General features: G+C 45.5%; 1 protein-coding gene across 1 annotated transcript; it reads right to left on the reverse strand.

Annotated features, from left to right (window-relative positions):
* Positions 1 to 1,191: 1,191 nt before the first annotated feature.
* Positions 1,192 to 22,884, reverse strand: ghsra (growth hormone secretagogue receptor a). The gene is made up of 2 exons (XM_063045188.1): positions 22,137 to 22,884; positions 1,192 to 1,496 (listed from the first exon to the last, which is right to left on the reverse strand). Exons 1-2 carry the CDS (start codon positions 22,882 to 22,884, stop codon positions 1,192 to 1,194), a joined length of 1,053 nt encoding a protein of 350 aa, XP_062901258.1.
* Positions 22,885 to 27,942: the final 5,058 nt, after the last annotated feature.

The following is a 27,942-nucleotide window of genomic DNA, read 5'->3' on the forward strand; positions in this document are numbered from 1 at the left end:
TGGTTGAAAGGTAGTGCATATGGATGAGACACCTGCCAATCAGCATACTTACCACACCCTAGAGAATGTTTTCCGCCTCAGTATGACAGAACACCGCATGTATCACTCGGGCAATCAATTTATTTATACAGCACAGTAACAGGACCATCCATCCCAATGAGCCTATGCTGCCCAGTTACACCCACGTGACCAGTTAATCTTTGGAGTGTGGGAGGAAACCCGAGCACCCGGAGGAAACACACGTGGTCACAGGAAGAACGTACAAACTCCTTACAGACAGTGGAGGGAATTGAACCTAAGTCACAGGTGCTAAAGTAGCATTACGCTAACCACAATATAGCCATACCGCCCCCAGCTCAGCCACCGAAACATTTATACATCAGTGGCCACTTTATTAGGTACATCTGTTCACCTACTCATTAATGCAAAAATATAATCAACCAACCATGTGGCAGCAACTCAATGTACAAAAGCATGCAGACGTGGTCAAGAGGTTCAGTTGTTGTTCAGACCAAACATCAGAAGGGGAAGAAATGTGATCTAAGTGACTTTGACCGTGGAGTGATTGTTGGTGCCAGACAGGGTGGTTTGAGTGTCTCAGAAACTGATCTCCTGGGATGTTCACACATAACATTTTACAGGGAATGGTACAAAAAACAAAAAACGTCCAGTGAACGGAGGTTCTCTGAGCAAAAGTACCTTGTTAATGAGAGAGGTCAGAGGAGAATGGCCAGACTGGTTCAAGCTGACAGGAAGGTGACAGTAACTCGAATAACTACACGTTACAACAGTGGTGTACAGAAGAGAATCTCTGAATGCACAATATGTTGAACCATGAAGTGGATGGGTTACAGCACCAGAAGACCACGAACATACTCTCCATGGCCACTTTATTAGCTACAGTACCTAATGAAGTGGCTTCTGTGTGTACTGCACGTTTGCAACAAAGAACAATTTGAGAGTTTGTAAGTGGTCTTGACGGGCAAGGTGATAGAAATGCCTTAGAATTGCAAGATTTATGTTATTCAGTTGCTGTTGTCCATACAATGACACAACATGACCTGACCAAAGCTATGTACATCCACCCAACCCAAGGTTGACCACTTTGTCCATCTCACCGAGTCTGCCTTCCACTAGGTGTAGTGAGATGCAAGGACATTGTGACCTTTTCACCTGGGGGACGTTGCGAGGTCAGGCGCTTCCAGAGGATTCAGTCCAGCTCGGTAAGTTATGGTCCTTGTTCTTTGACAGAGTCCTCCTCAGATCCTGGGTGAGGTGGAACAGCTTGAAGAGAGCTACTCTGTACTTCTTGGACATGACATTGTAGAGGATGGGGTTGATGGCCGCGCTCATGTAGAAAAGGACACAGGAGACCAGGTTGCAATACTGGCTGATCCGGTACATGTGCTCAGACCACTCCTCGGAGGCTCTGGAGAAAAGGTATCGCCCAATATGAAACGGCAGCCAGCAAAGAACGAAGGCAAAGATGACCACAGCTGCAAGGGATGAGAGCAGATCAAATTATTTTAATTATTTATTTAGAGATACAGTGTGGAATAGATAATTCCAGCCCAAAGAGTCGCCCAGACACCCATCTACTTAACTGTAGCCTGATCACAATGCCCAATTAACCGATTAACCCGTATGTCTTTGGAATGTGGGAGGAAACTGGAACACCCGGAGGAAACCCACTCAGTCATGGAGAGAACACTATTGTCATGTTGTCACGTACACCAGGGTGCAATATAATTCGCTGCTCGCAGAGTGAACATCGTGACCAATTTCCTCGTCCTTATCATATCAGAGGTTCTGCCCTGGGACCAGCACGTAAGAGCCAGCACGAAGAAAGCACGACAGCATCCCTACTTTCTTCAAAGTTTGCACAGCTTCAGTATGTCATCTCAAACTTTGGCAGATGCACAGTGGAGAGTATCCCAACTGGTTGCATCACGGCCTGGAATGAAAACACCGATGCCCAGAAACAGGAAAGTCCACATTAAGAGGTGACACAACCCACTCCAGCTCAGGGGAGCACATCTACAGAAGGAAGCAGCATCCATTATCAAAGACTCCCATCACCCAGGACATGCCCTCTTCTCACTGATACCATGAGTGGTTCCGGAGCTTGGTCTCACACCACCAGGCTGAGGAACAGTTATTACCCTCCGACCATCAGGCTCCTGAACCAGAGTGGGTAACTTCACTCACCGCAACTCTGATCCGATTCCACAACCTACAGACTCACTTTCATGGAGTCTACAACTCGTGTTCTCAGTATTACTTATTTACTGTCTCTGTGTGCGTGTGGTATTTCATTGATTTTGATGTATTTTTTAAAATTTTTCCTGTAATGCCTGCAAGAAAATGAATCCCATAGTAGTATATGGTGACATACGTACTTTAATGATACATATTGAACTTTGCCACAAGAGGATGTGAAGGCCAAGTCTTTATGTATATTTAAGGCTGAGGTTGATTGGTCAGGGAATGAAGGGATACGTGGAGAAGGCAGGAAATTGGGGCTGAGAGGAAAATTGGATCAGCCATGATGAAATGACAGAGCAGACTTGATGGGCCAAATGGCCTATTTCTGCTCCTATATCTTATAGAATATATTGAAGTTTGAACTTTAGTGATAATAAATACAGGAACGAAACAACAGAACAGTGCAATCTGAAGCAACACACACAAAGTGTTGGAGGAACTCGGCTGGTCCGAGTCTATGAATCTCTGCAGAATCCACTGAGGAAGTCAGGTCCCAGTGTCTGTGAATCTACGAGTCCACTGGAGGTTGGAGGCCTGCCTTGGGTTAGAGGAATGTGTATGTGAGAGTGTGGGACAGAGGAATGGGGCTTGCTACACTTTGCGGCTCTGACTTCTACCCCTGGTAATCCATTCCAGGGGCCTAGCCTGTCTGTGTAACGAACCTGCCCCTCACGCCACCTTTAAACCTTTCCTTTTAATCTTCATGTCCTTCGGTGTTTGACAGTTCCACCCTGGGGAAAAGATACTGACTGTCTACCCTATTGATGCCTTGCATAACTTCAAAAATGTCCATTAGGTCTCCCCTCAGCCTCTGACAGCCTATGCAGAATGACTCAAGCATGCCAAGGCATATGGCAAGCACGCCCTTATTAGTCGGGGCACTGAGTTCAAAAGTCAGGAAGTTACGTTGCAGCTTTATAAAACTCTCATTAGGCCGCATCTGGAGTGTTGCATACAGTTCTGGTTGACCCAGTACAGGAAGGATGCCCAGGCTTTGAGAGGGTGCAGAAGAGATGCTGCCTGGATTAGAGGGCATGTGCTCTATCTAGAGGTTGGATGAACAGGTTGTTTTCTCTGGAGCGGCCGAGGCTGAGGGGAGGCCCGATAGCGGTTTATAAGATTATGAGACACACAGACAGAGTAGATGGGTGGCAGAGTGGAGATACGTCTCTACCAAAGGAGGCGTAAGGTGCTCCTTCCCTCTGCTAGCCTGCAGGACACCCTTGGGTAAGGTGTAACACCAGCTTGATCCCCTGATCAGGGTCAGGTGAAGCCACAGGAGTAGGCAGTGGACGGTTGTATGAGCAGCTGGTGCGTATCACCAGTCCTGGTAATGTGAATACTAATGCCAGGCAGATAATCTCTGAAGAGTATTGATAATGGCTGGGGTCACCCGTCTTGTAAAGACACTGCCCAGAAGAAGGCAATGGCAACCCACCTCTGTAGAAAAAATTTGGCTAGAACGATCATGGTGATGGAACGAGCATGGTTGCCTATGTCATATGACACGAAGCACATATGAATAAGATAGAGTACAGAGAATATCTTTTTCCCGGGTAGAAATGTCTAGTACCAGAGGGCATTCAATGTGAGAGGGAGTTTCAAATGAGATGTGAGGAGCATTTTTTACAGAGAGTGGTGGGAGTCTGGAATGTGCTGCCTGGGACAGATACATTAGAGACTTTTAAGAGACATTTAGATAGACTCATGAATGTGAGGAAAATGGAAGGATATGGACATTGTGTAGACAGAAGGGGTTAGTTTAGTTGGCCAATTGATTACTAATTTAATTGATTCAGCACAGCATTGTGGGCCGAAGGGCCTGTTCCTGTGGTACTGTTCTATGGTCTATGTCCAACCTTACCTTACAGCTCTACCTTCTAATCCAGCCCACAGCAACTACGTTCCATCAACCAGAAAAGGTGGGATCTCCCAGTGGCCACCCATTTCAATTTCATTTCCCATTCCCATCTCTTAACATTCCAACATGCCAGTCTATGGCCTCCTCTACTGCCGTGATGAGGCCACAGTCAGGTTGAAGGAGCACAGCCTTATATCCTGTATGGGTAGCTTCCAACCTGATGGCATGAACATAGATTTCAGCAAATTATCCCCCTCACTGCTTCACCATTCCCCAATTCTGTTTTCCCTCTCTCACCAATCTCGTTACCTTCCCCATCATCTCCCTTTGGTGCTCCTCCCCCTTCCCCTTCTTCCATGGTCTCCTACCCTCTCCCATCAGATTCCCCCTTCTCCAGCCCTTTATCCCTTTCCCCAATCAACTTCACCCTTTCCCCTCTCCCTGTTTCACCAATCACTGACAACCTTGTACTTTCTCCTCTCCTCCCCCCATCTTCTTACTCTGACTTCTCATCTTTTTTTCGTGTCCTGACGAAGGGTCTCGGTCTGAAACATCGACTGGACTTTTTTCCATAGATGCGGCCTGGCCTGCTGAGTTCCTCCAGCGGTTTGTGTGTGTAACACCTCCTGGTGAACTCATTGTGCACCCTCTCCACATCTGTCCTGCCATGGGGTGACTAGAACTGAACACTATACAACAGCAACACTCTAACTGAAGTGTCATTGAGTGGTGGCATAACATCCTGACTCTTATACCCAGCACCCCTACCAATGAAGGTAAGCATGCAAGACACCTTCTTCACCACCTTGTCCACATGTGTAGCCTGCTCACCAGAAAGAACTACAGTCTACAAATCAGCGAATTTATAGACAATAGACAATAGGTGCAAGAGTAGGCCATTCGGCCCTGCAAGCCAGCACCGCCATTCACTGTGATAATGGCTGATCATCCACTATCAGTATCCAGTTCCTGCCTTATCCCCATAACCTTTGATTCCACTATCTTTAAGAGCTCTAGCCATCTCTTTTTTGAAAGCATCCAGAGACTTGGCCTCCACAGCCTTCTGGGGCAGAGCATTCCATATATCTACCACTCGCTGGGTGAAAAAGTTTTTCCTCAACTCCGTTCTAAATGGTCTACCCCTTATTCTTAAACTGTGGCCTCTGGTTCTGGACTCACCCATCAGCAGGAACGTGCTTCCTGCCTCCAGTGTGTCCAATCCCTTAATAATCTTACATGTTTCAATAAGATCCCCTCTCAGCCTTCTAAATTCCAGAGTATACAAACCCAGTCGCTCCAATCTTTCGACACATGACAGTCCCACTGTCCTTGAATGAATCAAGGACAGTGGAAACAGACAGACCAATTGCCTTTGTTCTTGCCATGAGGGAAGAGATGGAGGCTGCCATTTTATGAAGAAGACTGGGTTCTCCATTTTGTGACTAAGTCGCTTGGCTTGCTCAGTATCTTAAAGTAAACACAATGATGCCTCAGGTAGTCTGCTGAACCAGAGATCATTTCCAAATAAGAAGTTATTTGTGCTGTGTTCTTTGGTTGGATATAGCATGCAGGTTTGTGACTGTTGGGGTCTGTATTTGCCCAGCGTGATTCAGACTGGTTGCTGATTGAGAACAAAGAGCCATAAATTACCGACTGTCACTTGCTGGGAAGAGGGCAACAATAAATGGATGCTGGCCTGGAGCAGGGCCACTAAAAAGGTGTTAAAGGTCAGACACATGTCCTAGAGACAATGACACTGGAATGCAATATTTGAATTGGTAAGAAATAAATACAAAAGCAGGCGCTTCAAGTGTTTTGGCAGCAGTAATTCTGTTGGAGACCAACTATCACGGATGTGAGTCGCCCCACAGACACGTGGAGATTCAAAACGGGAGTATGAAGAACGCATGGCCAGCAGCAGAAACTCCTTTTTAATGGGTGATATATTCTCTGTTCTCTGACTGTTCATGGAAGGTCAGGAAAACTCAGTTAGTTTGCATGTAGGTGTTTGTTGTGTAAGTCCACGTGTCATTCCATGGGGACGGTGCTTGTCGGTAAATACAGATCTTCCTGTGCCTCTCTGATTATTATTACAACAGTAGGTTCATGTAACATGCTACTTTCAGTAATTTGTCCCTGATCACAATTCATTGTGTCAGCAGCTTTTGTTTCTCTCTGGCAATTCCCTCTTGTTAATTTCCAGGGCAGCTACCTGCACCCTACCACCATTAATCTCACTCCTTTTGGCTGCCAGAGACAATTAAACCCAGCAGCGGAAAGTCAAAGAGTGCAACAACACAGAAACAGTCCCTTCAGCCCATCTAGTCTGTGTAAACTATTATTCTCCCAAACCCCATCGACCTGCATTGGGACCATATCCCTCCATGCCCCTCGCATCCATGTAACTACCCAAACTTCTCTTAAATGCTGACCCCGAACCTGTATCCACCGGCAGCTTGTTCCACACTTTCACAACCCTCTGAGTGAAGAAGTTTCCCCTCATGTTCCCCTCAAACAGGTCACCTTTCATCCTTAACCCATGACCTCCAGTTGTAGTCCCACCCAACCTCAGTGGAAAACAACCTACTTGTGTTTACCCTACCTATACCCTTCTGATTTTGTATACCTCTATCAAATCTCCTACACTCCAGGGAATGAAGGTTAACGTATTCAAACTTTTTCTTTAACTCAAAGTTCAAAGTAAATTTATTATCAAGGTATGCATATGTCACCATACACAACCCTGAGCGGTCCTCCTATCACAGCAACATCCTGGTAAAGAAAATATTTCACATTAATTCCAGACCATTAGATAAAACCATTAAGCAATGCAAAATTACTGAGGGATAAAGTGTACACTTTAGTGAACATCTATTTCCAGAATTCTGTTTTACATTAAGGAATTTTGGCAAAATCCCAAAGATTTTCCATTAGAATCCATTAGTATTCATAACAGTGGCCACAAAACAGGTGTGCACCAGTCCTGGGATTATGCACCCAAGGGAGACTGTTGCTTCAGTCGGCTTACTATTAACCCTTCAAAGTTCTCCAGCCTCACCCCACCTCCCAGACCGCACCCCATTTATATTGTTCATTCGTGGATCCTGGTGTGAACGGTGCGGCCTCATTCATGCCTGAACAAATAGGTAGTAAGTTAGAAAGGAACTGCCTAAACCTATCCCGCACGCCTGCCAGAGCGACAAATATCAAATCCGGATACGATTCGCTCACTCAGAATGGCAGGTTTTAAAGAAGGTCTGAAAAGAGGAGAGGTTCTGGCTGGGAATCCCAGCGCTCAGAATACAGGATGTGCAAGGGGTTGGAAAGGGAGGGTAGCAAGTGTGAGCGTGTGTGTACGTGTGTGTGTGCACATGTGTGTCTGTGTATATATTCGAACTGAGATGAGGAGGAATGCTTTAGCCGGGGAGTGATGTATCTGTGGAGTTTGTTGCCAAGCACAGCTGTGGAGGCCAAGCTACTGGGTATATTTAAAGCAGAGGTCGATAGCTTCTTGATTAGTCCAGGAAGGAAGGGTTACAGGGAGAGGGCAGGAGAGTGTGGCTGAGAGGGATGATGGATCAGCCATGGTGGAATGGTGGAGTAGACTCAGTGGGCCGAATGGCCTCACTCTGCTCCTACAGTACGTCTATGGACATAAAACCAAACCATGTAAAAAGCTCTGTTACGCCCTTATATTTATTGCTTTTTAATATTATTGTGTTCTTAATCTTATTGTGTTTTTTGTGTAGTATCAGATCTGGAGTAACAGTTATTTTATTCTCCTTTCTATTCTGACCTCTCTCATTAACAAGGCAGTTTTTCCAACAGAACTGCTGCTCACTGAATTTTCTTTTTGTTTTTTTACACCATTCTCTGTAAACTCTAGAGACTGCTGTGATTGACATCAGCAGTTTCTGAGATACTCAAACCACCCTGTCTGGCACCAATAATCATTCCACAGTCAAAGTCACGTAGATCACATTTCTTCCTCATTCTGATGTTTGGTCTGAACAACAACTGAACCTCTTGACCATGTCTGCATGCTTTTATGCATTGAGTTGCTGCCACATGATTGGCTGATTAGATATTTGCACTAATGAGCAGGTGTACCTAATAAAGTGGCCACTGATGTACTCTGTTTAGATTTGCTAGAGAAATTGTTAATTGAAAATTTATCTTCCTCTTGGACTCTCAGTTCTGCATTGTACCTTGCCAGTATGCAGATGGTGATAAATATAATTTATGGACTGCATCCTAATTAAATTGGATATACTGTTTACAAGATATTCTGTTGTGACAGGGCTAATCCTGTTTAAATATCTCCCACCAGTATAAATGGACCATTTAAAGTTCCCTACTATTAGTTTTGGCTTTTCAGTTTCCTCGTATAAAGATCAAGAGAAAGAGGGAAAGTAAGGGTATAGAATAAGGGTAGATCCATATAACCATATAACAATTACAGCACGGAAACAGGCCATCTCGGCCCCTAGTCTGTGCCAAACTTTTACTCTCACCTAGTCCCAGCATCCATACAGAATGGAAACATGCCCTTCGGCCCAATGGGTCCATGCTAACCAAGTTTCCCATCTAAACTAGTCCCACTTGTCCACATTAGGCTTGTCTTCCTATAAACCTTTCTTATCCAAGTACTGGGGTTGATTTCAACATTTAAGATAATCCAGCACAAGGTCTCCCAAGTCCCTTTGCACTTCTAATTTTTGTATTTTCTCTCCGTAGTCTACACCTTTATTCCTTCTACCACGTTATTCCATCTGCCACTTCTTTACCCATTCCTCCAGTCCGTCTAAGCCCTTCTGCAGACTCCCTGATTCCTCAGCACTACCTGCCCCTCCACCTATCTTCATATCATCTGTAAAATTGGCCACAAAGCCATCAATTCCATCATCCAAATAATTGACATACGACGTGAGAAGACGCAGTTCCAACACAAACTCCTGTGGAACACCACTAGTCACTGGCAGATAATCAGAAAAGGCCCCCTTTATTCCCACTCTGTGCCTCCTGCTAATCAGCCACTGATTTATCCAGGCTGGTAACTTTTCTGTATTACCATGGGCTGTTGTTAAGCAGCCTTAAGTGTGGCACCTTGTCAAAGGCCTTCTGAAAATCCAAGTAACTAACATCCACTGACTCTCCTTTTTCTATCCTGCTTGCTATTTCCTCAAAGAATTCCAAAAGATTTGTCAGGCAAAAATTCTCCCCTTGACTGCACCTAAGATGTAACTACCTCCCCGTATGTCTTATCAATCAACCCCTTAGCCTCCCGAATGAGCAGCCAGCAGACGTGTTAGAAACGGGCCGGGTTCAACATTTAAGAGAAATTTAGACAGGGCTGTGGACCAGGTACAGGTCATTGGAACTAGGCAGATTAATGGTTCAGCACAGACTAGATGGGCTGAAGGGCCTGTTTCTGTGCTGTAATGTTCTATGGCTCTATGACTCTACCCGTCCAAGTACCGTTTAGACATTGTTAATGTACCTTTGGAGAGGCTGCAGAAGAGGTTCACCAGGACGCTGCCTGGATTAGAGGGCGTGTGCTATAACGAGAGGTTGGTCAAACTTGAGTTGTTTTCTCTGGAGCGGCCAAGGCTGAGTGGAGATCTGATAGAGGTTTATAGGACAATGAGAGGCGTAGATAGAGTAGACAAAGAGTATCTTTTTCCCAAGGTTTAAATGCCTAATTACTCTTTGGAGAGAAGGAGGATGAGAGGAGACATGATAGAGGTGTACAAGATAATAAGAGGAATAGATAGAGTGGATAGCCAGCGCCTCTTCCCCAGGGCACCACTGCTCAATTCAAGAGGACATGGCTTTAAGGTAAGGGGTGGGAAGTTCAAGGGGGATATTAGAGGAAAGTTTTTTACTCAGAGAGTGGTTGGTGCGTGGAATTCACTGCCTGAGTCAGTGGTGGAGGCAGATACACTAGTGAAGTTTAAGAGACTACTAGACAGGTATATGGAGGAATTTAAGGTGGGGGCTTATATGGGAGGCAGGGTTTGAGGGTCGGCACAACATTGTGGGCTGAAGGGCCTGTACTGTGCTGTACTGTTCTATGTTCTAATACCAAAGGGCATGCATTTAAGGTGAGACAGGGAAATGTAAAAAGAGATGTGAAGGGGAAGTTTTTTTGAATGGAAGGTCCAACAAAAAGTAGTGGATTGGGCCCAGACATGTTCTCGATATTAATTGTTATTTATCTATTATTACTATTATTATTATTTCTTTCAATTTTATATTTGCGTGATTTGTTGCCTTTCTGCACACTGGTTGAATGTCCAAGTTGGTCCGAACTTTCATTGATTCTACTATGGTTATAGTTCAATGAATTTATTGAGTATGCCCACAAGAAAATGAAGCTCAGGGTTGTATATGGTGACACGTATGTACTTTGATAATAAAGGTGCTTTGAACTTTGACTCTGATTCTGCTCAGGAGCGGAGGGGATAAGATTGGTGTGTATATGGAAAAGAACATCTGAAAATATTTAGAGGTTGAGATCATGGGAAGACCTTCAAAGAGTATCATTAATAATCACCGAAATTTGTGAATGTCAGAAGACAGAAAATTCATTGTTGATGCTAGTAATAATCTCCTTTTATAAAGAAAGAGACCAGTGAAGTGAAAGGTATTTTGACCTTTCAATTAAGTCTTTCTCCATGGTATTTATAGTTCAACCATCTGGGAGAATTCCTGACACAATGAATGAGCTGTCAAAGGATACTTAAAAGATACAGATTACTGCAGAAAATTACAGGACAGGGAAAGGTTAACCAAGATCCCTGAACAATGGGGCTTTCTGCAAACATATATAGCAAAGGTGAAAAATCAAGGTTAGAAATGTCGGTTGTTTTTGGTGAAAAGGGAATGAAGAACTGTTTCCCATGCGTGCTATAGCCCATCCACTTTAAGGTCCAATGTGATGTGCATTCAGAGATGCTCTTCTCCACACCACTGTTACTGTCACTTTAATCAGTCTGGCCAGTCTCCTTTGACCTCTCTCATTAACAAAGCTTTTTTTTGCCCACAAAACTGGTGTTTTTGTTTTTTTGCCCTATTCTCTGTAAACTCTAGATACTGATGTGTGCAAAAATCTCAGGAGATCAGCAGTTTCTGAGATACTCAAACCACCCCATCTGGCACCAGCAATCATTCCACAGTCAAAGTTACTCAGATCACATTTCTTCCCCATTCCGATGTCTGGTCTGAACAACTGAACCTCTTGACCATGTGTGATGCATTTCTGCATTGAGTTGCTGCCACATGATTGGCTGATTAGATAATTACACGATCAGGTGTACAGGTGTACTAATGAAGAGGCCACTCAGTGTAAATGTCACCTGAGGTTCATTTTCTTGCAGGTATCTACAGCCGAATAAAGTCATACAACTATCAATGTTCAATGGAAAGCAAATTGTACAAATACAAAAAATAAGATTTTCGATGATGTTTACATAGACCATAGAACATAGAATAGTACAGCACAGTACAGGTCCTTCGGCCCACATTGTTGTGCCAACCCTCAAACCCCGCCTCCCACATAACCCCACACCTTAAATTCCTCCATATACCTGTCTAGTAGTCTCTTAAACTTCACGAGTGTATCTGCCTCCACCACTGACTCAGGCAGTGCATTCCATGCACCAACCGCTCTCTGAGTAAAAAACCTTCCTCTAATATCCCCCTTGAACTTCCCACCCCTTACCTTAAAGCCATGTCCTCTTTTATTGAGCAGTGGTGCCCTGGGGAAGAGGCGCTGGCTGTCCACTCTATCTATTCCTCTTATTATCTTGCACACCTCTATCATGTCTCCTCTCATCCTCCTTCTCTCTAAAGAGTAAAGCCCTAGCTCCCTTAATCTCTGATCATAATCCATACTCTCTAAATGAGGCAGCATCCTGGTAAATCTCCTCTGTACCCTTTCCAATGCTTCCACATCCTTCCTATAGTGAGGTGACCAGAACTGGACACAGTACTCCAAGTGTGGCCTAACCAGAGTTTTATAGAGCTGCATCATTACATGGCAACTCTTAAACTCTATCCCTCGACTTATGAAAGCTAACACCCCATAAACTTTCTTATCTACCCTATCCACCTGTGAGGCAACTTTCAGATTGGCCTTAACTCTCTAATTTGACACTCTCTGGTACAGCACCCATCAGCTCCCATGGGTGCCAGACTAGAGCCTTTGAGAATTACAATCAGGTTTATTATCACTGACATCTGCCAAGAAATTTGTTGTTTTGAGGCAGCAGGACCTTGCAAGACATAAAGAATGATATAATTTAGAGATACTGCACAGTGACAGGTCCTTCCAGGCTAACAAGGCCTTGCTGTCAAATTACACCCATGTGACCAATTAGCCTACTAACAGGATCGGAATCAGGATTAATAACACTTCACCTTTTATGAAATTTGTTGCTTCATGGCTGCAGTACAATGCAATACATATAAAAACTATAAATAACCACAGATACATAAAAATACTTAAGTAAGCAGTATAAAAAGAGAGCAAAGAAAAGTGACCAAAACCGCCTGTATGTCTTTGGAATGTGGGAGGAAGCGCGTGTGGGCACGAAGAGAATGTACAAACTCCTTACCGACAGTAACGGAATTGAGCCTGGATTGCTGGTGTTGTAAAACTGTTGCTACCATTAGGCTACCGTGCTGCCAAATTTACAAAGATGAATAAAAAGTGAAAAAAACAATGGAATAACAAGGTCCACACATCAAAGTTGCTGGTGGACGCAGCAGGCCAGGCAGCATCTCTAAGAAGAGGTACAGTCGACGTTTCAGGCCGAGACCCTTCATCAGGACTAACTGAAAGAAAAGCTAGTAAGAAAGTCCCACTTTTAAATCTCTTACTAGCTCTTCTTTCAGTTAGTCCTGACGAAGGGTCTCAGCCCGAAGTGTCGACTGTACCTCTTCCTAGAGATGCTGCCTTGACTGCTGCGTTCACCAGCAACTTTTACATGTGTTGCTTGAATTTCCAGCATCTGCAGATTTCCTCGTGTTTGCGGAATAACAAGGTAGTGTTGATGGGTTCGTGGACTATTCAGAAATCTGATGGCAGTGGAGAAGACGGCTGTTCTTAAAATGATGATTGTGGACCTTCAGGTTCCTGATGTGTTCATATTCAACCTGTAATATAACTGTTTTCTCTGCAGAACTGTCTTCTTGGCCTGGCCCATGTTGAGTCTTTCAAGGGAGGGAAAGCAAAGGAGATCTTTGACCTGAAGCATTAATTGTTTCTTTCTCCACGGATGTTGCTTGACCTGCTGATTGTGTCCGGTATCTTCTATTTCTCAGATTTTCATCCACCGTTGGAGAATTGTGTGCGATTCTGGTTGCCCTGTTGCAGGAGGGATGTGAGGGGTTGAGCTTTGGAGAGGGTGCAGAAGAGGTTCACCAGGATGCTGCCCAGATTGGAGAAAGACATAACGAGAGGTTGGACCAACTTGGATGTTCTCTCTGGAATGGCAGAGTCTGAAGGGAGACCTGATAACTCCACTTGGGCCACATCTGGATTATTACTCTGAGATCTGGTCACCCAACGATAAGAAGAATGTGGAGTTATTGGAGAGGGTGCAGGAAAGGTTCGCCAGGATGCTGCCTGTATAGAGGCATGAGCTGCAAAGACAGGTTGGATAAACTGGGATTGCTTTCTTTGGAGTGGCGGAGGCTGAGGGGAGATCGGATAGAGGTTTACAAAATTATTTTACGTAGATCACTTCCAATTCTTCCATCCTATATCTGTCCACTTAGTCAGGTTGGCACAGATTGTAAAAGTGTGGGAGCCACAGATCGAGGCATATGATGCTCACCTAGTCAACGTGAGGAGGAATTCCATTATTCATACACTTCATTTTATGCCCAAAAGTATATAAAATTATATACTTCAGAACTATATAAAATTATGAGAAATATACGTTCAGTGGCCTCTTTATTAGATACATCTCTACACCTGATCATTAATGCAAATATCTGATCAGCCAATCATCTGGCAGTACCAATGCATAAAGCATGCAGACATGGTCAATAGGTTCAGTTGTTGCTCTGACCAAACAGCAGAAATGTGATCTAAGTGACTTTGGCCATGGAATGATTGTTGGTGCCAGATGGGGTAGTTGAAGCATCTCAGAAACAGCTGATCTCCTGGGACTTTCACACACAATGGTCTTTAGAGTTTACAGAGAATGGCACAATTAATAAAAATCATCCAGTGAGTAGCAGTCCTGACAGCAAAAATCCTCTTATTCATGAGAGAATAGCCAGACTGTTCAAGCTGGCAGGAAGTTGACAGCAACTCAAATAACAAGGTGTTACATCAGTGGTGTACAGAAGAGCATCTCTGAATGCACAACATGTGGAACCTTGAAGTGGATGGGCTACAGCAGCAGAAGACCATGAACATACACTCAGTGGCCACTTTATTCGGTGCAGGGGGTACATAATAAAGTGGCAACTGAGTGCCAATAGGGCAGATAGAGTCCTTTTCACAAGAATAAAATGTCAAATAGTCATTGTTACAGAGTAATGAGGTATCCAGAGAGGTGTAGCCCCTCTGGTGAGAGGCTCCTCGTGTCGATTTGGGGCAGTTCACTTACGTTTGGTCCCCCGGCTCTCACCTGTGGCTCCAAGTAGTTTTTTGCATGTTTGGGCCTGTACTATGCTGCAGTGTTCTGCGTTGTGTGTTCTATGTTGCATGCCCTGGATCAGCGTAGAGGGATCTCTAGTCTCATACTGTCCTTGCCCTGACAGTGAGGGTTGGATCAGCATGGACTGAACTCTCTTTGCCCTAGTGACCAAGGTTCATCCAAGAGTTTTTTAATCACAAGAAAAAAAATACACAAAAATCATTACAGTTTACAAGGATTGACACAGGGACAGATGGCTGGCTACAATGTGGACAATAATTTCCTATGGTTAAATACAGTTTAAATTCACAGGAAGATTTCTTTCTACATAATTTGAACAGTCACATCCTGTCTGTAAATACAAAGAAAGTCCTGCAAAATTGTGATCTTCTGGAAAGACTAAAATATTTGGATGTTTTGCCGAGGATATTTTACATAACGATGTAGGACTATAAGACATAGGACCATTCAGTCCATTGAGGCTGCTCCATCATTCCATTATCGCTGATTTATTATCCCTCTCAACCACACACCCTTACTTATCAAGAACCTATCAACCTCCACTTTAAATATACTCAATGACTGGGCCTCCAGAGCCGTCTCTGTCAATGAATTCCACAGATTCACCACCCTCTGTTCTAACTGGCTGTCCCTCTATTCTGAGGCAGTGTTCTCCTGTCCTAGACTCTCCCACTACAGGAAACATCTTCTCCTCATCCACTCCATCTAGGCCTTTCAATATTCAATAGGTTTCAATAGGTTTCAATGAAATCCCACCCCCTCATTCTTCAAAGCCCCAGACCAGAGTCATCAAACGTTCCTCATACATTAACCCTTCCATTCCTGGGATCATCCTCTTGACCTTCTCCCTGATTACCGAGGATATTGTACATTATGATGCTGGGATATGCAGCCCTTGTGCTCATCTTTCCCCTCTCCATCTCTTGCGATTCCAAATCCCCTGAAGTCTCTCTCCGCTCTTCAGTCCACCCTCTGTCTGTGGCAGTGGCAGCCTGCTTCCATCTCTCCCTGTGTGATCGAGCTCCCCATTCCTGCCTTAGAGGTCATAGGTTAAGGGTGAAAGATTTAAGGGGAATTTTGTACTATTGCCTGGAGTAGACAGAGTGTATCTTTTTCCCAGGGTTGAAATGTCTAACACCAGAGGACATGCATTTAAGGTGAAGGGGATAATTTCAAAAGAGATGTGAGGGGCAAGTTTTTGTTTACACACAGACAGTGGTGGGTGTCTGGAATGCGTTGCCTGGGGTGACGGTAGAGGCAGAAACATTAGGGAGTTTCTACTTTATTGGTTTTGCAATGCAGAGAGGAGTCGGCCCTTCCAGCCCTTGGAGCCATACAGCCCCAGCAACCCTGAGCAAACCTGATTAACCTTAGCTTAATCTTGGGACAATTTACTGAGCTGGTGGGTCTTTGGACTGTGGGAGGAGGCTCCGAGCACGCAGGGAATACCCACACATTCCATAGGGAGTACCAACAGTGTCAGAATTGAACTCTGGACCCTGGAATGCCTCCAGCTGGAATAGCACCGTGCGAACCGCCAAGCTCCCATGGCGCCCATGGTAAGAGGTGTTTAGATAGTAGACACGTGAATGTGAGGAAAATGGAAGGATATGGACATTGTGTAGGCAGAAGGGATGAGTTTAGTTGGCCATTGGAATACTGATGTAATTGGTTGGCACAACATTGTGGGCCGAAGGGCCTGTTCCTGTGCTGTACTGTTCGAGGTTTATTTACGATTGAGGCACAGTACAGAACGAGCCTTCTAGCCCGTCGAGCCAAGGGAAGGAACGCTTTACACCTCCTTTGGTAGAGACGTATCTCCACCCTGCCACCCATCATTTGCAGTACACCAGTGTAATGGAGAACAAAATAATTGTTACTCCAGATCTGATGCAGCTCAAAAAAACACAATAGGGTAAAGAACACAATAATAAAAAAATAGAATAATTATAAATATGTAAGATAGTTTGTATGTCCATAAAGTGACACTAGGCACAGGAGTGTCTGCACATAAGGTGACTGACAGGAAATAATAAAGTAATTGCGGGTGGCTTAGTGGGTGGAGGTGTTAATCAGCCTTCCTATTTGAGGAAAGTAAATGTTTTTGTGTCAGGTGGTGGAGATGCATCTCTACCAAAAGAGGTGTAAGGTGTTCCTCCCCTCCGCTAGCCTGCGGGTCGGTCACCCTTGGGCAAGGTGTAGCATCTGCTTAGCCCCCTCCCCCCACCCCCAGTCAGGGTCATGTGAAGCCATGGGAGCAGGTGGTACATGTCACCAGTCCTGGTTATGTGACCACCAATGCCAGGCAGACAATCTCCGAAGAGTATTGACAACGGCTGGGGTCACTGCCCAGACGAAGGCAATGGCAAACACTTCTGTAGAAAAATTTTGCCAAGAACAATCATGGTGTGAGATTATAGTGCTGTGATCTGGATCTTGGCTCCAGAGGAACGATGTTTCATTTAGCTGTACACACACACATGGTTGAATGGCAATGAACTTGCCTTGTCACCTTGTGGGTGTGGTGGTAGCGAGGCAGGTTAGAGTGACACTGTTACAGCTCAGGGCGTTGGAGTTTGGAGTTCAGCCCTGGTATCCTCGGTGACGAGTCTTTACACCCTCTGCATGGACTGCGTGGGTTCTCCAGTTTCCTCCTACTGTCCAAAGACCTACCGGGAAAGTTCATTGGTCTTTGTCCTGTGACTAGATTAGGATTAAATCGGGGTTGTCGGGGGTTACTGGACGCTGTGGCTCGAAGAGTTAGAGAGCCTACTCTGTACTGTATCTCCAAATTAAAAAAAAAATCAGCTTGAAATTTAAAGGGTTGTGATAGCGTGGGATCAGCAGCCAGTGAAAGTGGTGTATGCGAGCTCAGTTTCGAAGTTTCAGAGAAGGATGGATAGGTACATGGATGGTAGGGGTACGGAGGACTTTGGTCCTGGTTCAGCTCGATGGGAGCAGGCAGTTTAAAATGGCTCAGTATGGACTAGATGGGCCAAAGGGCCTGTGACTGTGTAAAGGGTAGGTGATGACTCTACTAGAACCTAGTATGGTATCAGTGGGTCAAACATCCTCTTTCTATCTCATAACAATTCTATCATCTGATTCTTTTCTGTGTTTATTAGAACTGAGAGCAATCTAATTGTTTCTAGAGTTACACAGCTTTTCAACAGTCTGCACTTAGAATCACATTTCAGAATGTCACTTCAGAGAATTAATCTTGTATTTTGAAGTCTCTAAAGTTCCCATTATTAAGTCAGCTCTGTGACCTATGCTCTTGCTTTTGCTTGGAGATCAGGAGTAGAACTTTCCGGTGGCCATTCAAGCACATGGCTACCATTACAGACCTTATGAAGAAGTGCTCAGCTGTACCTTACAGAAAAGACTTGAGGTCCTATGTCAAAGGTCCCACAGTGAATAAAACTGGACCCTGCAATCCTTGTGAGAGTGATTGTACCTCAGAAAGCACTTCACAGGCTGTGAGAAGTTTGGAACTTCATAGAAAATGACTTCATAGAAGACACTCAAAGCACAGGTTGACTCAGTGGTTAAGGAGGCATACAGTGCATTGGCCTTCATCAACCATGGGATTGAGTTCAAGAGCCGAGAGGTAATGTTGCAGCTATATAGGACCCTGGTGAGACCCCCCTTGGAGTACTGTACTCAGTTCTGGTCGCCTCACTACAGGAAGGATGTGGAAACTATAGAAAGAGTGCAGAGGAGATTTACAAGGATGTTGCCTGGATTGGGGAGCATGCCTTATGAGAATAGGTTGAGTGAACTCAGCCTTTTCTCCTTGGAGTGACGGAGGATGAGAGGTGACCTGATAGAGGGGTATAAGATGATGAGAGGCATGGATCATGTGGATAGTCAGACGCTTTTTCCCAGGGCTGAAATGGCTAGCACGAGAGGGCACAGTTTTAAGGTGCTTGGAAGTAGGTACAACGGAGATGTCAGGGGTAAGTTTTTTACGCAGAGAGTGGTGAGTGCGTGGAATGGGCTGCTGGCGATGTTGGTGGAGGCGGAAACGATAGGGTCTTTTAAGAGACTCCTGGATAGGTACATAGAGATTAGAAAACTAGAGGGCTATGGGTAACATGTAAGTACATGTTCGGCACAGCATTGTGGGCCGAAGGGCCTGTATTGTGCTGTAGGTTCTCTATGTTTCTACAATAAAACAGTGCCACACAGGAGAAGACCCTTTGACCCCTAAAGACTGTGCCCACCATGGTGCAAGTTGAACTAATGCTTCACATCGCTCCAATCCCTGAAATACATGTGTCCACCTGAAAGCACTTTGATTACCCACCGTCACGGAGGAGGTTCAGGAGCCTGAAAACACACACTCAATGTTTCGAGACCAGCTTCTTCCCCTCTACCATCAATTTTTGAACGAACAATGAACCCACGTACACTACCTCATTATTTTCTTCTCTTTTTTTTTGGCTCTGTTATACATATTTCTATTGATATTTATAGTTTTTTATTATTATGTATTACAATGTACTACTGCCACAAAACCACAAATTTCACGACATACGCCAGTAAGGATTCTGACTTCCCCAGACAGCCTATACCAAGTACCCGTCACTCTCTGCGAAAAAGGTTCGGGCCGCAAGCTATTACAGCACCTGTGACCCCGGTTCCATCCTGGTAATGAGCTGTCCGTAAGGAGTTTGCACGTTCACCTCATGACCGAGTGGGTTTCCTCCGTGTGCTCCAGATTTCTCCCACGTTGCAAAGACCAATTGGTCACTAGGTCAATTGTTCATGTGGTCCCTTATCTAAGAAAGGACATTCTGGCATAGGAGAGGGTTCAGAGGAATTTCACGAGAATAATCCCAGGAATGAAAGGGTTAACATATGATAGAGTTTGATGGCTCTGGGCCCGTACTTGCGGGAGTTTAGAAGAATGAGGGGAACCTCATTGAAACCTACTGAATCCTCTCCACAATTCACTTTTCACCATTTGATAGTTTTCAATGAGATCCTCCCTCATTCTTCTAAACTCCATCGAGTAAAGGCCTAGAACCATCAAACGCTCCTCAGATGACAACTGTGAACCTCTTTTGAACCCTCTCCAAAGCATCCTTTCTTAGTTAAGAGGCCCAAAACCGCTCACAATACTCTCAGTGTTGTCTGACCGATGCCTTATAAAACCTCAGTATTGCATCCTTGCTTTTGTATTCCAGTCCTCTCGAAATGAATGCTAACTCTAATACTGATGTATTCCATTTGTATTCCTCACCACCAACTCCACCTGCAAATTTACCTTTAGGGAATCCTGCATAAGGACTCCCGAGACACTTTGCACCTCTGCTTTCTGAATTTTCTCCCTGTTTAGAGAATTGTCTAAGCCCTTAATCGTTCTTGCAAAGTGCATGACCATACACTTCCCCACACTGTGATCTATCTGCCACCTCTTTACTCATTCTCCCAACTGGTCGAAGCCCTTCTGTAGACTCCCTGCTTCCTCAACACTGCACACCCCTCCACCTGTCCTTTTCCAGAACATAGGACATGGAATAGTACAACAAAGTACAAGCCCTTCAGCCAACAGTGTTGTGCTGACCTTTAACATATCACAAGATTAATCTAAGGCTTGTATTACACATAGCCCTCTATTTTTCTGTCATCCGTGTGCTCTGAAATGTCCTTAATGTATCTGCTGTTGCTATCACCCCTCTCAGTGTGTTCCTCACACCACTCTCTGTGTAAAAGATCTGTGACTGATGTCCCCCTATACTTTCCTCCAATCACCTTAAATGCCCCTCACTATATTAGCTATACCACTCCCTCCATTGAGGACATTTACAGCAGGTGCAGAAAGAAAGATTTTTTACTCCCTCACATTGTGACATGGATGTAAGATTTAAATAAATTCTAAACTCTAAGGTGGTATACACTCATGGCCACTTTATTAGGTACGCCTATATACCTACTCATTAATGCAAATATCTAATCAGCCAAACGTGGCTGCAATTCAATTGATAAAAGCATGCAGACATAGTCAAGAGATTCAGTTGTTGTTCAGACCAATCATCAGTAGGAAATGTGATCTTAGTGACTTTGACCGTGGAAAGATTGTTGGTGCCAGACGGGGTGGTTTGAGTATCTCAGAAACTGTGGATCTCCTGAGATTGTCACACACAACAGTCTCTAGAGTTAACAGAGAATGGTGAGAAAACCAAAAATAACATCCAATGAGCAGCAGTTCTGTGGTTGAAAATTCCTTGTTAATGAGAGAGGTCAGAGGAGAATGGCCAGACTGTATCAAGCTGACAGGAAGGTGACAGTAACTCAAGTAGCCATGTGTTACAACAGTGGTGTGCAGAAGAGCATCTCGGAATGCACAACACGTCGAAACTTGATGTGGATGGACTACAGCAGCAGAAGATCACAAACATACATTAATAGACTCAGTGATGGGATTGAGAGGAAATTGATGAACATACTAAAAGGAATTATTGTAGGATTAGTGTGAATGGGGACTGGAGGGTTAGCACAGGCCAGTTGGGCTGAATGGCCTGTTTCAGTGCTGTATGACTGTGACATTCTATGATGCCATTCTGAATCGTTTGTTGAGCTCAATTACAAGGGGAACTGAGAAAAGAGTATGGACACAGAGTACAAACACAAGAGATGCTGCGGATGTCGGGAATCCAGAGCAACACACACCAAATGCTGGAGGAACCCAGCAGGTCTCAGAATGCACAGCTCGTCAAACCACAAAGTGGATGGACTATAGCAGCATGCACTCAGTGGCCACTTTATCAGGTAAAGGAGGTACTCAATAAAGTGGCCAGTCAGTGCAGAATGAACAAAGCTCTTCCTTCTGTGAATCTATGGTTATATCAAAGGAGGACTGTGAAGGTCTCCTCAGTGTCTGATCAGTGTCATTGGAAGGAGGGTATCTCAGGTAAAGCTCTCTCAGTGTGACCTTTTTATTTATTTATTTGTTGAGACGCAGCGCAGAATAGGACCTTCCAGCCTTTCGAGCCACACCGGCCAGTAACCATCAATTTAATCTGAGCCTAATCACAGGACAATGCACAGTGACCAATTAATCTACCAACTGTTGCATCTTCGGACTGGGGGAGGAAACCAGAGCACGTGGAGGAGAAAGGCACGAACACCAGGAGAAGGTACAAACAGCGGTGGGAATTGAACCCAGGTTTCTGGAACTGTAAAGCGTCGTGCTAACGGCTACACTACCGTGCTGCCTGATCTCCTGATCTTCTCCCCATCTTATTTCATGGACTGGTGGGGAACAACAGCTCCATCAGTTGTGAGGGACAAAGGGATTGAGAATAGATAGACTGAGATCAGCTCACCCAGCATCTTCACTGTCTGCTTGTTGCTTTTCTCCCTGTTGCTAATGTTGGACGCCAAGTCAACTCTCCTCTGTCTCCAGAGCTTCTTCCCGATTAAGCTATAGAAAACTGACAGGCAAAAGACGGGCAGGAAGAAGAAGGAGGTGGAAACCCAGACCATGGTGTTGAGAAGGCCTGATTCATGGGCGTAGTCCGTTGGCTTGCATTCACTGGCCAGAAGGGGATCAGTCCCATTCTCAACCTCTACCCCGACCAGGATGAAGATGGGTCCGGCACAGGCGAATGCCAAGGACCAGAGGAAGAAGATCAGCACCTTGACTCTACTCTTGGTGATGACCATTTTGGCCTGGAGTGGGAAGCAGATGGCAAAGTACCTCTCCACACTCAGAGCAGTGATGCTGAGGATCGTAGAATACGTGCAGCTCTCACTCACAAACTGGAAGAGCTTACAGAGCAAATCGCCAAAAATCCACGGTCTCTCTTTCCACATGCGGTACAAATCCAAAGGCATGCAAAGAAAAATGAACAAATCTGACAGCGCCATGCTAGACAGATGGAAGTTGGTGGTAGTCCTCATGTCCTTGAACTTCAGCACAATCAGGATGGTCAAAACGTTGCCGCTAATCCCGATCAATGCCAGCAGAACACAAGCGGTGGTGACCACAGTCAGGATGGGGGTGGAGAAGAGGTTAATGTCATAATCCAAGTAATCCACAGTGTGGAGGCTGCAGTTCTGGGTGCAGTTCATGGTTGCCAAATGGTCGAACGTGGCTAGTCTCCAGTCTAGGATGTGAGATGGCGGAAGTATGTCTCCGTGGTGTCAGACTGAATAGTGACTGACGGAGAGGCACCTCACCGTCACAGCAGCCAAGGCGAGTCAGGATGGTGCAGGAGTTCAAAGATAGAGAGTGCTGAAACATCCAAAAGCCCAGAGTCTGGACTCCCAACCTACAATGCAAGAGAAGGAGAAGTTTAGCAGGTGCAGGAAGACCATGTGGTGGTCTCTCTGAGGGCATATCTGCTCAGGCTCTTTCTCTCTCTCTCCCTCTTCCCCTCCCTCCCTCCAGATTCCTCAACTCTTTTGTAATGTCTCCCACTTTTAGCTCTGTCTTTGACTTTCCATCTCTTTCAATCTTCATTTGTTGTTTCAACCTTTTTGTTTGTTTCAACCCCTCTCTCTTTCTTGCTCTCCCCCTTCCTCCCTCTCTCCCTCCTTCTCACTCTCACTCTCTCTCTCTCACTTTTTGACATTCTATGCATAGCAAAAGGGCAGTGCTGTGATAGGTATGGGGGATTTCAATATGCAAGGAGATTGAGAACATCATGCGGGGGGGGATTTCTAGAATGTCCACAAGATGGAGCAGCTCACTGGGGGATCAGCTACTTTGGATTGGGTCTTGTGTAATGAACGGGAACTGATTAGCGAGCTTAAGGTAAAAGTATCCTCAGGGGTAAGTGATCATAATATGATCAAATTCACCCTGAAATTTGAGAAGGAGAAGCTAAAGTCAGATGTAGCAGTATTACAGTGAAGTAAAGAGAATTACAGAGGCATGAGAGAAGAGTTGTCCAGAACTGATTGGAAAAGAACACTGGCAGGGATGATGGCAGAGCAGCAATGGCTGGAATTTCTGGAAGAAATTCGGAAGGCACAGGAAATATACATCACAAAGAGAAAGAAGTATTCTAAAGGCAAGATGACATAACCGCGGCTGACAAGAGAAGTCAAAGCCAACATTAAAGCCAAAGAGAGGGCATATAGTAAAGTTTACTGGGAGTTAGAGAATTGGGAAGCTTTTAAAAACTAAGTGAAGGCAACTAAAAAAGTCATAAAGAAGGAAAAGATGGAATATGAAAGTAAGCTAGCCAATAATATTAGATCAGGTTAGTTTAGATTAAAGAGGATACCAAACATTTCTTCAGATACATAAAGTGTAAAAGAGAGGTGAGAGTGGATATCGGATTGCTAGAAATGATGCTGGAGATGTAGTAATGGAGAGAGGGAACAAGGAAATGGCAGATTCATTGAATAAGTATTTTGCATCAGTCATCACTGTGGAAGTCACTTGCACTATGCCAGAAGTTCGAGAGTGTCAGGGGGCAGAAGAGTGTGAAGTTGTCATTACTATGGAGAATGTTCTTGGGAAACTGAAAGGTTTGAAGGTAGATAAGTTACCTCGACCAGATGATTTACACTCCAGAGTTCTGAAAGAGGTGACTAAAGAGATTATGGAGGCATTAGTAATGATCTTTCAAGAATCAGTAAATACTGGCATAGTTCTGGAGGAATGGAAAATTGCAAATGTCACTCCACTCTTCAGGAAGGGAGAGAGGCAGAAGCAAGGAAACTATAGGTCACTTAGTCTGACCTCAATGGTTGGGAAGCTGTTGGAGAAGATTGTTAAGAATGTAGTTTCAGGGTACTTGGAGGCACATTATAAAATAGGCCAAAGTCAGAATGCTTTTCTCAAGGGAAAATCTTGCCTGACAAATCTGTTGGAATTCTCTGAAGAAATAACAAGCAGAATAGATAAAGGAGAATCGGTGGAAGTTGCGTAATTGGATTTTCAGAAGGCCTTTGACAAGATGCCACACATGAGTCTACTTAAGTTAAGAGCCCATGGTATTACAGGAAAGATACAGGCATGGATAGAGTAATGGCTGATTGGCAGGAGGAAAAGAATGGGAATAAAGGGAACTTTTTCCAGTTGGCTGACAACGACTAGTAGGGCATCTGTGTTGGGACCAATTCTTTTTACACTATATATCAATGATTTGGATGACAGAATTGTAGGGTTTGCGTCCAAGTTTGGTGATGATACGAAGATAGATGGAGCAACAGGTAGTTCTGGGTAAGTAGAGAGGCTACAGAAAGACTTAGGCAGATTAGGAGAATAGGCAAAGGAGTGGCAGATGGAATACAGTGTTGGGAAGTGTATGGTCATACAGTTACGTAGAAGAAACGAAAGGTTTGACTATTTTCTGAATGGAGAGAAAACTCAAAAATCTGAGGCACAAAGGGACTTGGGAGTCCTTGTGCAGCATTCCCTAAAGGTATTTGCAGGGTAAGTTGGTGGTGAGGAAAACAAATGTAATGTCAGCATTAATTTCAAGAGGTCTAGACTATAAAGGCTCGCTTGCAGTGGTATCACAAGCACCTAACATCGGATAGGCAAACCTCACAAGAAAACCTAAATAAAGCTTACACAACTTTTACAACACAGTTAGAACCAGAAAAATGTCTATTTCACTGCAGTGATTGCAGTGCTGGTGTTCTAAGAGGTGACTGTATCAGGCAGCTTTTTACGTTTCTGCACACTTGGTTTGCCGTAGCATACTGGACACTTTCATCAGTACATCTGATGGAGTGTTCGACGAAGAGTTGAACCTCAACCATCAGTCAGTACACTTTCCACAGCCCGGCTCTGGGAGTGGTCACTGACAAGCTGAACCTTAACCATCTAAGAAAGTAAAGGTGATGCCATGTTTTCCTTGTGATTGCATTGATGTTATTCGGCCCACAGATCTCTGTCTCCAATTGTTCCTCTCCCTCTTCCTCTTCCCCTCTCCTCTCTCTCCCCTCTCCTCTCTCTCCCCTCTCCCAACCCTTTTCTTCTTCTCATTGCCACTCATTCATTCATTCCCTCCTTCTCTGCCTCCTTCTCCCCTTCTCTCTTCCACCCTCTCCCTCCCTCTTCCAATCTCTCTCACCTCTCCCTTCCACTCTCTCTCTCCCTCTGCTATGGACTCTCCCCTCTACCAATCTATCCCCCTCTCAATCCCTCTCTCTCCCCTCTCTCTCCCTGTCCCTCCTCCTCTCCCACTCTCCTTCCCTTCTCCACTCACTCTCGCCACCTCTCTCTCCCTCACATTCTCTCCTCCTCTCCCTTTCTCTCTCTCCTTCCCTCTCTTTCTCTCAACCTTTTCTCTTTCTCTTTCCTTTTCTCCCTCCCTCCCTCTTCCTCCTTCTCTTTCTGTCTCTTTCCTCTCTTTTTCTTTCTCTGCCCACCCCTTTCTTTCTTTTTCTTTCTCTCCCTCCCTCCTTCTTTCTCTCTCCCCCTACCGCTATACTCTCTGTCTGTACCCCCCTCTCTATCTCCCTTTTCCTCCCTCTTTCTTTCTGTCTACCCTGTCTTTCTCTTCCCCCCTTCTTACTTTCTATCTCCCTCTCTCTTCCCCTTGTGCCCTCTCTCCCTCCCACTCTTTCCTCTCCCCTCCTCTCTTTCTCTTTCCCTTCCTCTCTTTCTCTCTCATCACCTCTCTATCCTTCCCTCACTCCTCTCTTTTTCCCTCCCCATCTCTTTCTCACTCTTCCACCTCTACACTCTGTCTCTATCTGCATCCCATTCTCTCTTTCTCTCACACTTCCTCTCTCTCCGACTTTCTTTCTCCCCTGTCTCTGCCTCTCTCTCCTCCCTCTCTCTCTCCCTTTGCCTCTCTTCCTCTTTCTCTCTCTCCTTCTCTCTCTTCCCCCTCATTCTCTCCCTCCCTCCCTCTCTCTCTCCCTCCCTCCCTCTCTCTCACTCCCTCCCTCCTCTCTCTCTCCCTCTCTCTCTCTCTCTCTCTCTCCTTTTCTGCTTCCAACAGCCACTCAGTAATTTCTCCTCCTTTCCAATTTCTTCCCCTCCTCTCCCCTGTGCAAAACATTTTCTTTCCAATTCCATTTCTGCTCTCCGGGGTCAGAGTGGGGGAAATGCTGAATTCCTCAAACCCCAAAACACATTCTGAGTTGGTAAAGAAAAACTCTAACCGCACGGTTAAATATACACGGATCTCTCTACAGAGGTGTATTCCCATATTGAGTGAGAGGGAGATAGAGTGAGAGGAAGGAAATAGAGGGAGAGGGTGAGGGAGAGAAGGAGAGGAGGGGAAGGAGAGAGATAGAGAGACGCAGAAAGGGAGGGAGGGGTATGGAAAGAGAGACATCAAGTAAGAGTGAAAAAAGTGGGTTGGATTTGGAGAGAGAAATAAAAGAGAGGTGAAGGGAAAGAGGGAGGAGAGAGGGGGGATGAGAGAGAGCATGGGGAGGGAGAGAGGTGAGGGAGGGAGAGAGGGGGGAGAGGTGAGGGAGGGAGAGAGGGGGAGAGGAGAGGGGAGAGGTGAGGGAGAGGATGGGGAGAGGTGAGGGAGGGAGAGAGGGGGAGGGGAGGGGGAGAGGTGAGGGAGGGAGAGAGAGGGAGAGGAGGGAGGGAGAGGTGAGGGAGAGGATGGGGAGAGGTGAGGGAGGGAGAGAGGGGGAGGGGAGGGGGAGAGGTGAGGGAGGGAGAGAGGGGGGAGAGGTGAGGGAGGGAGAGAGGGGGAGAGGAGAGGGGAGAGGTGAGGGAGGGAGAGAGAGGGAGAGGAGGGAGGGAGAGGTGAGGGAGAGGATGGGGAGAGGTGAGGGAGGGAGAGAGGGGGAGGGGAGGGGGAGAGGTGAGGGAGGGAGAGAGGGAGGAGAGGAGGGGAGAGGTGAGGGAGGGGAGAGAGGGGAGAGGAGAGGGGAGAGGTGAGGGAGGGGAGAGAGGCAGAGAGGAGGGGGAGAGGTGAGGGAGGGGAGAGAGCATGGGGAGGGAGAGAGGGGGAGAGGAGAGGGGAGAGGTGAGGGGGAGAGAGGAGGGGGAGAAGTGAGGCAGGGAGAGAAGGGGAGAGGAGAGGGGAGAGGTGAGGAAGGGGAGAGAGCATGGAGAGGGAGAGGGGGTGAGGTGAGGGAGGGGAGAGAGCATGGGGAGGGAGAGGGGGAGAGGAGAGGGGGAGAGGTGAGGGAGGGAGAGAGGGGGAGAGGAGGGGAGAGGTGAGGAAGGGGAGAGAGCATGGGGAGGGAGAGGGG

Source organism: Mobula hypostoma, chromosome 4, assembly GCF_963921235.1.
Source record: "Mobula hypostoma chromosome 4, sMobHyp1.1, whole genome shotgun sequence".
NCBI classification, from domain to species: domain Eukaryota; kingdom Metazoa; phylum Chordata; class Chondrichthyes; order Myliobatiformes; family Myliobatidae; genus Mobula; species Mobula hypostoma.

Bases quoted from the DNA above. Each gene is read 5' to 3' on its own strand.
- ghsra (XM_063045188.1), bottom strand. From the start codon at position 22,884: ATGAACTGCACCCAGAACTGCAGCCTCCACACTGTGGATTACTTGGAT. The intron at 1,497-22,136 runs GTGAGCTGATCT...CATCCCTTGCAG, and splicing joins GCAGACAGTGAAGATGCTGG to CTGTGGTCATCTTTGCCTTC.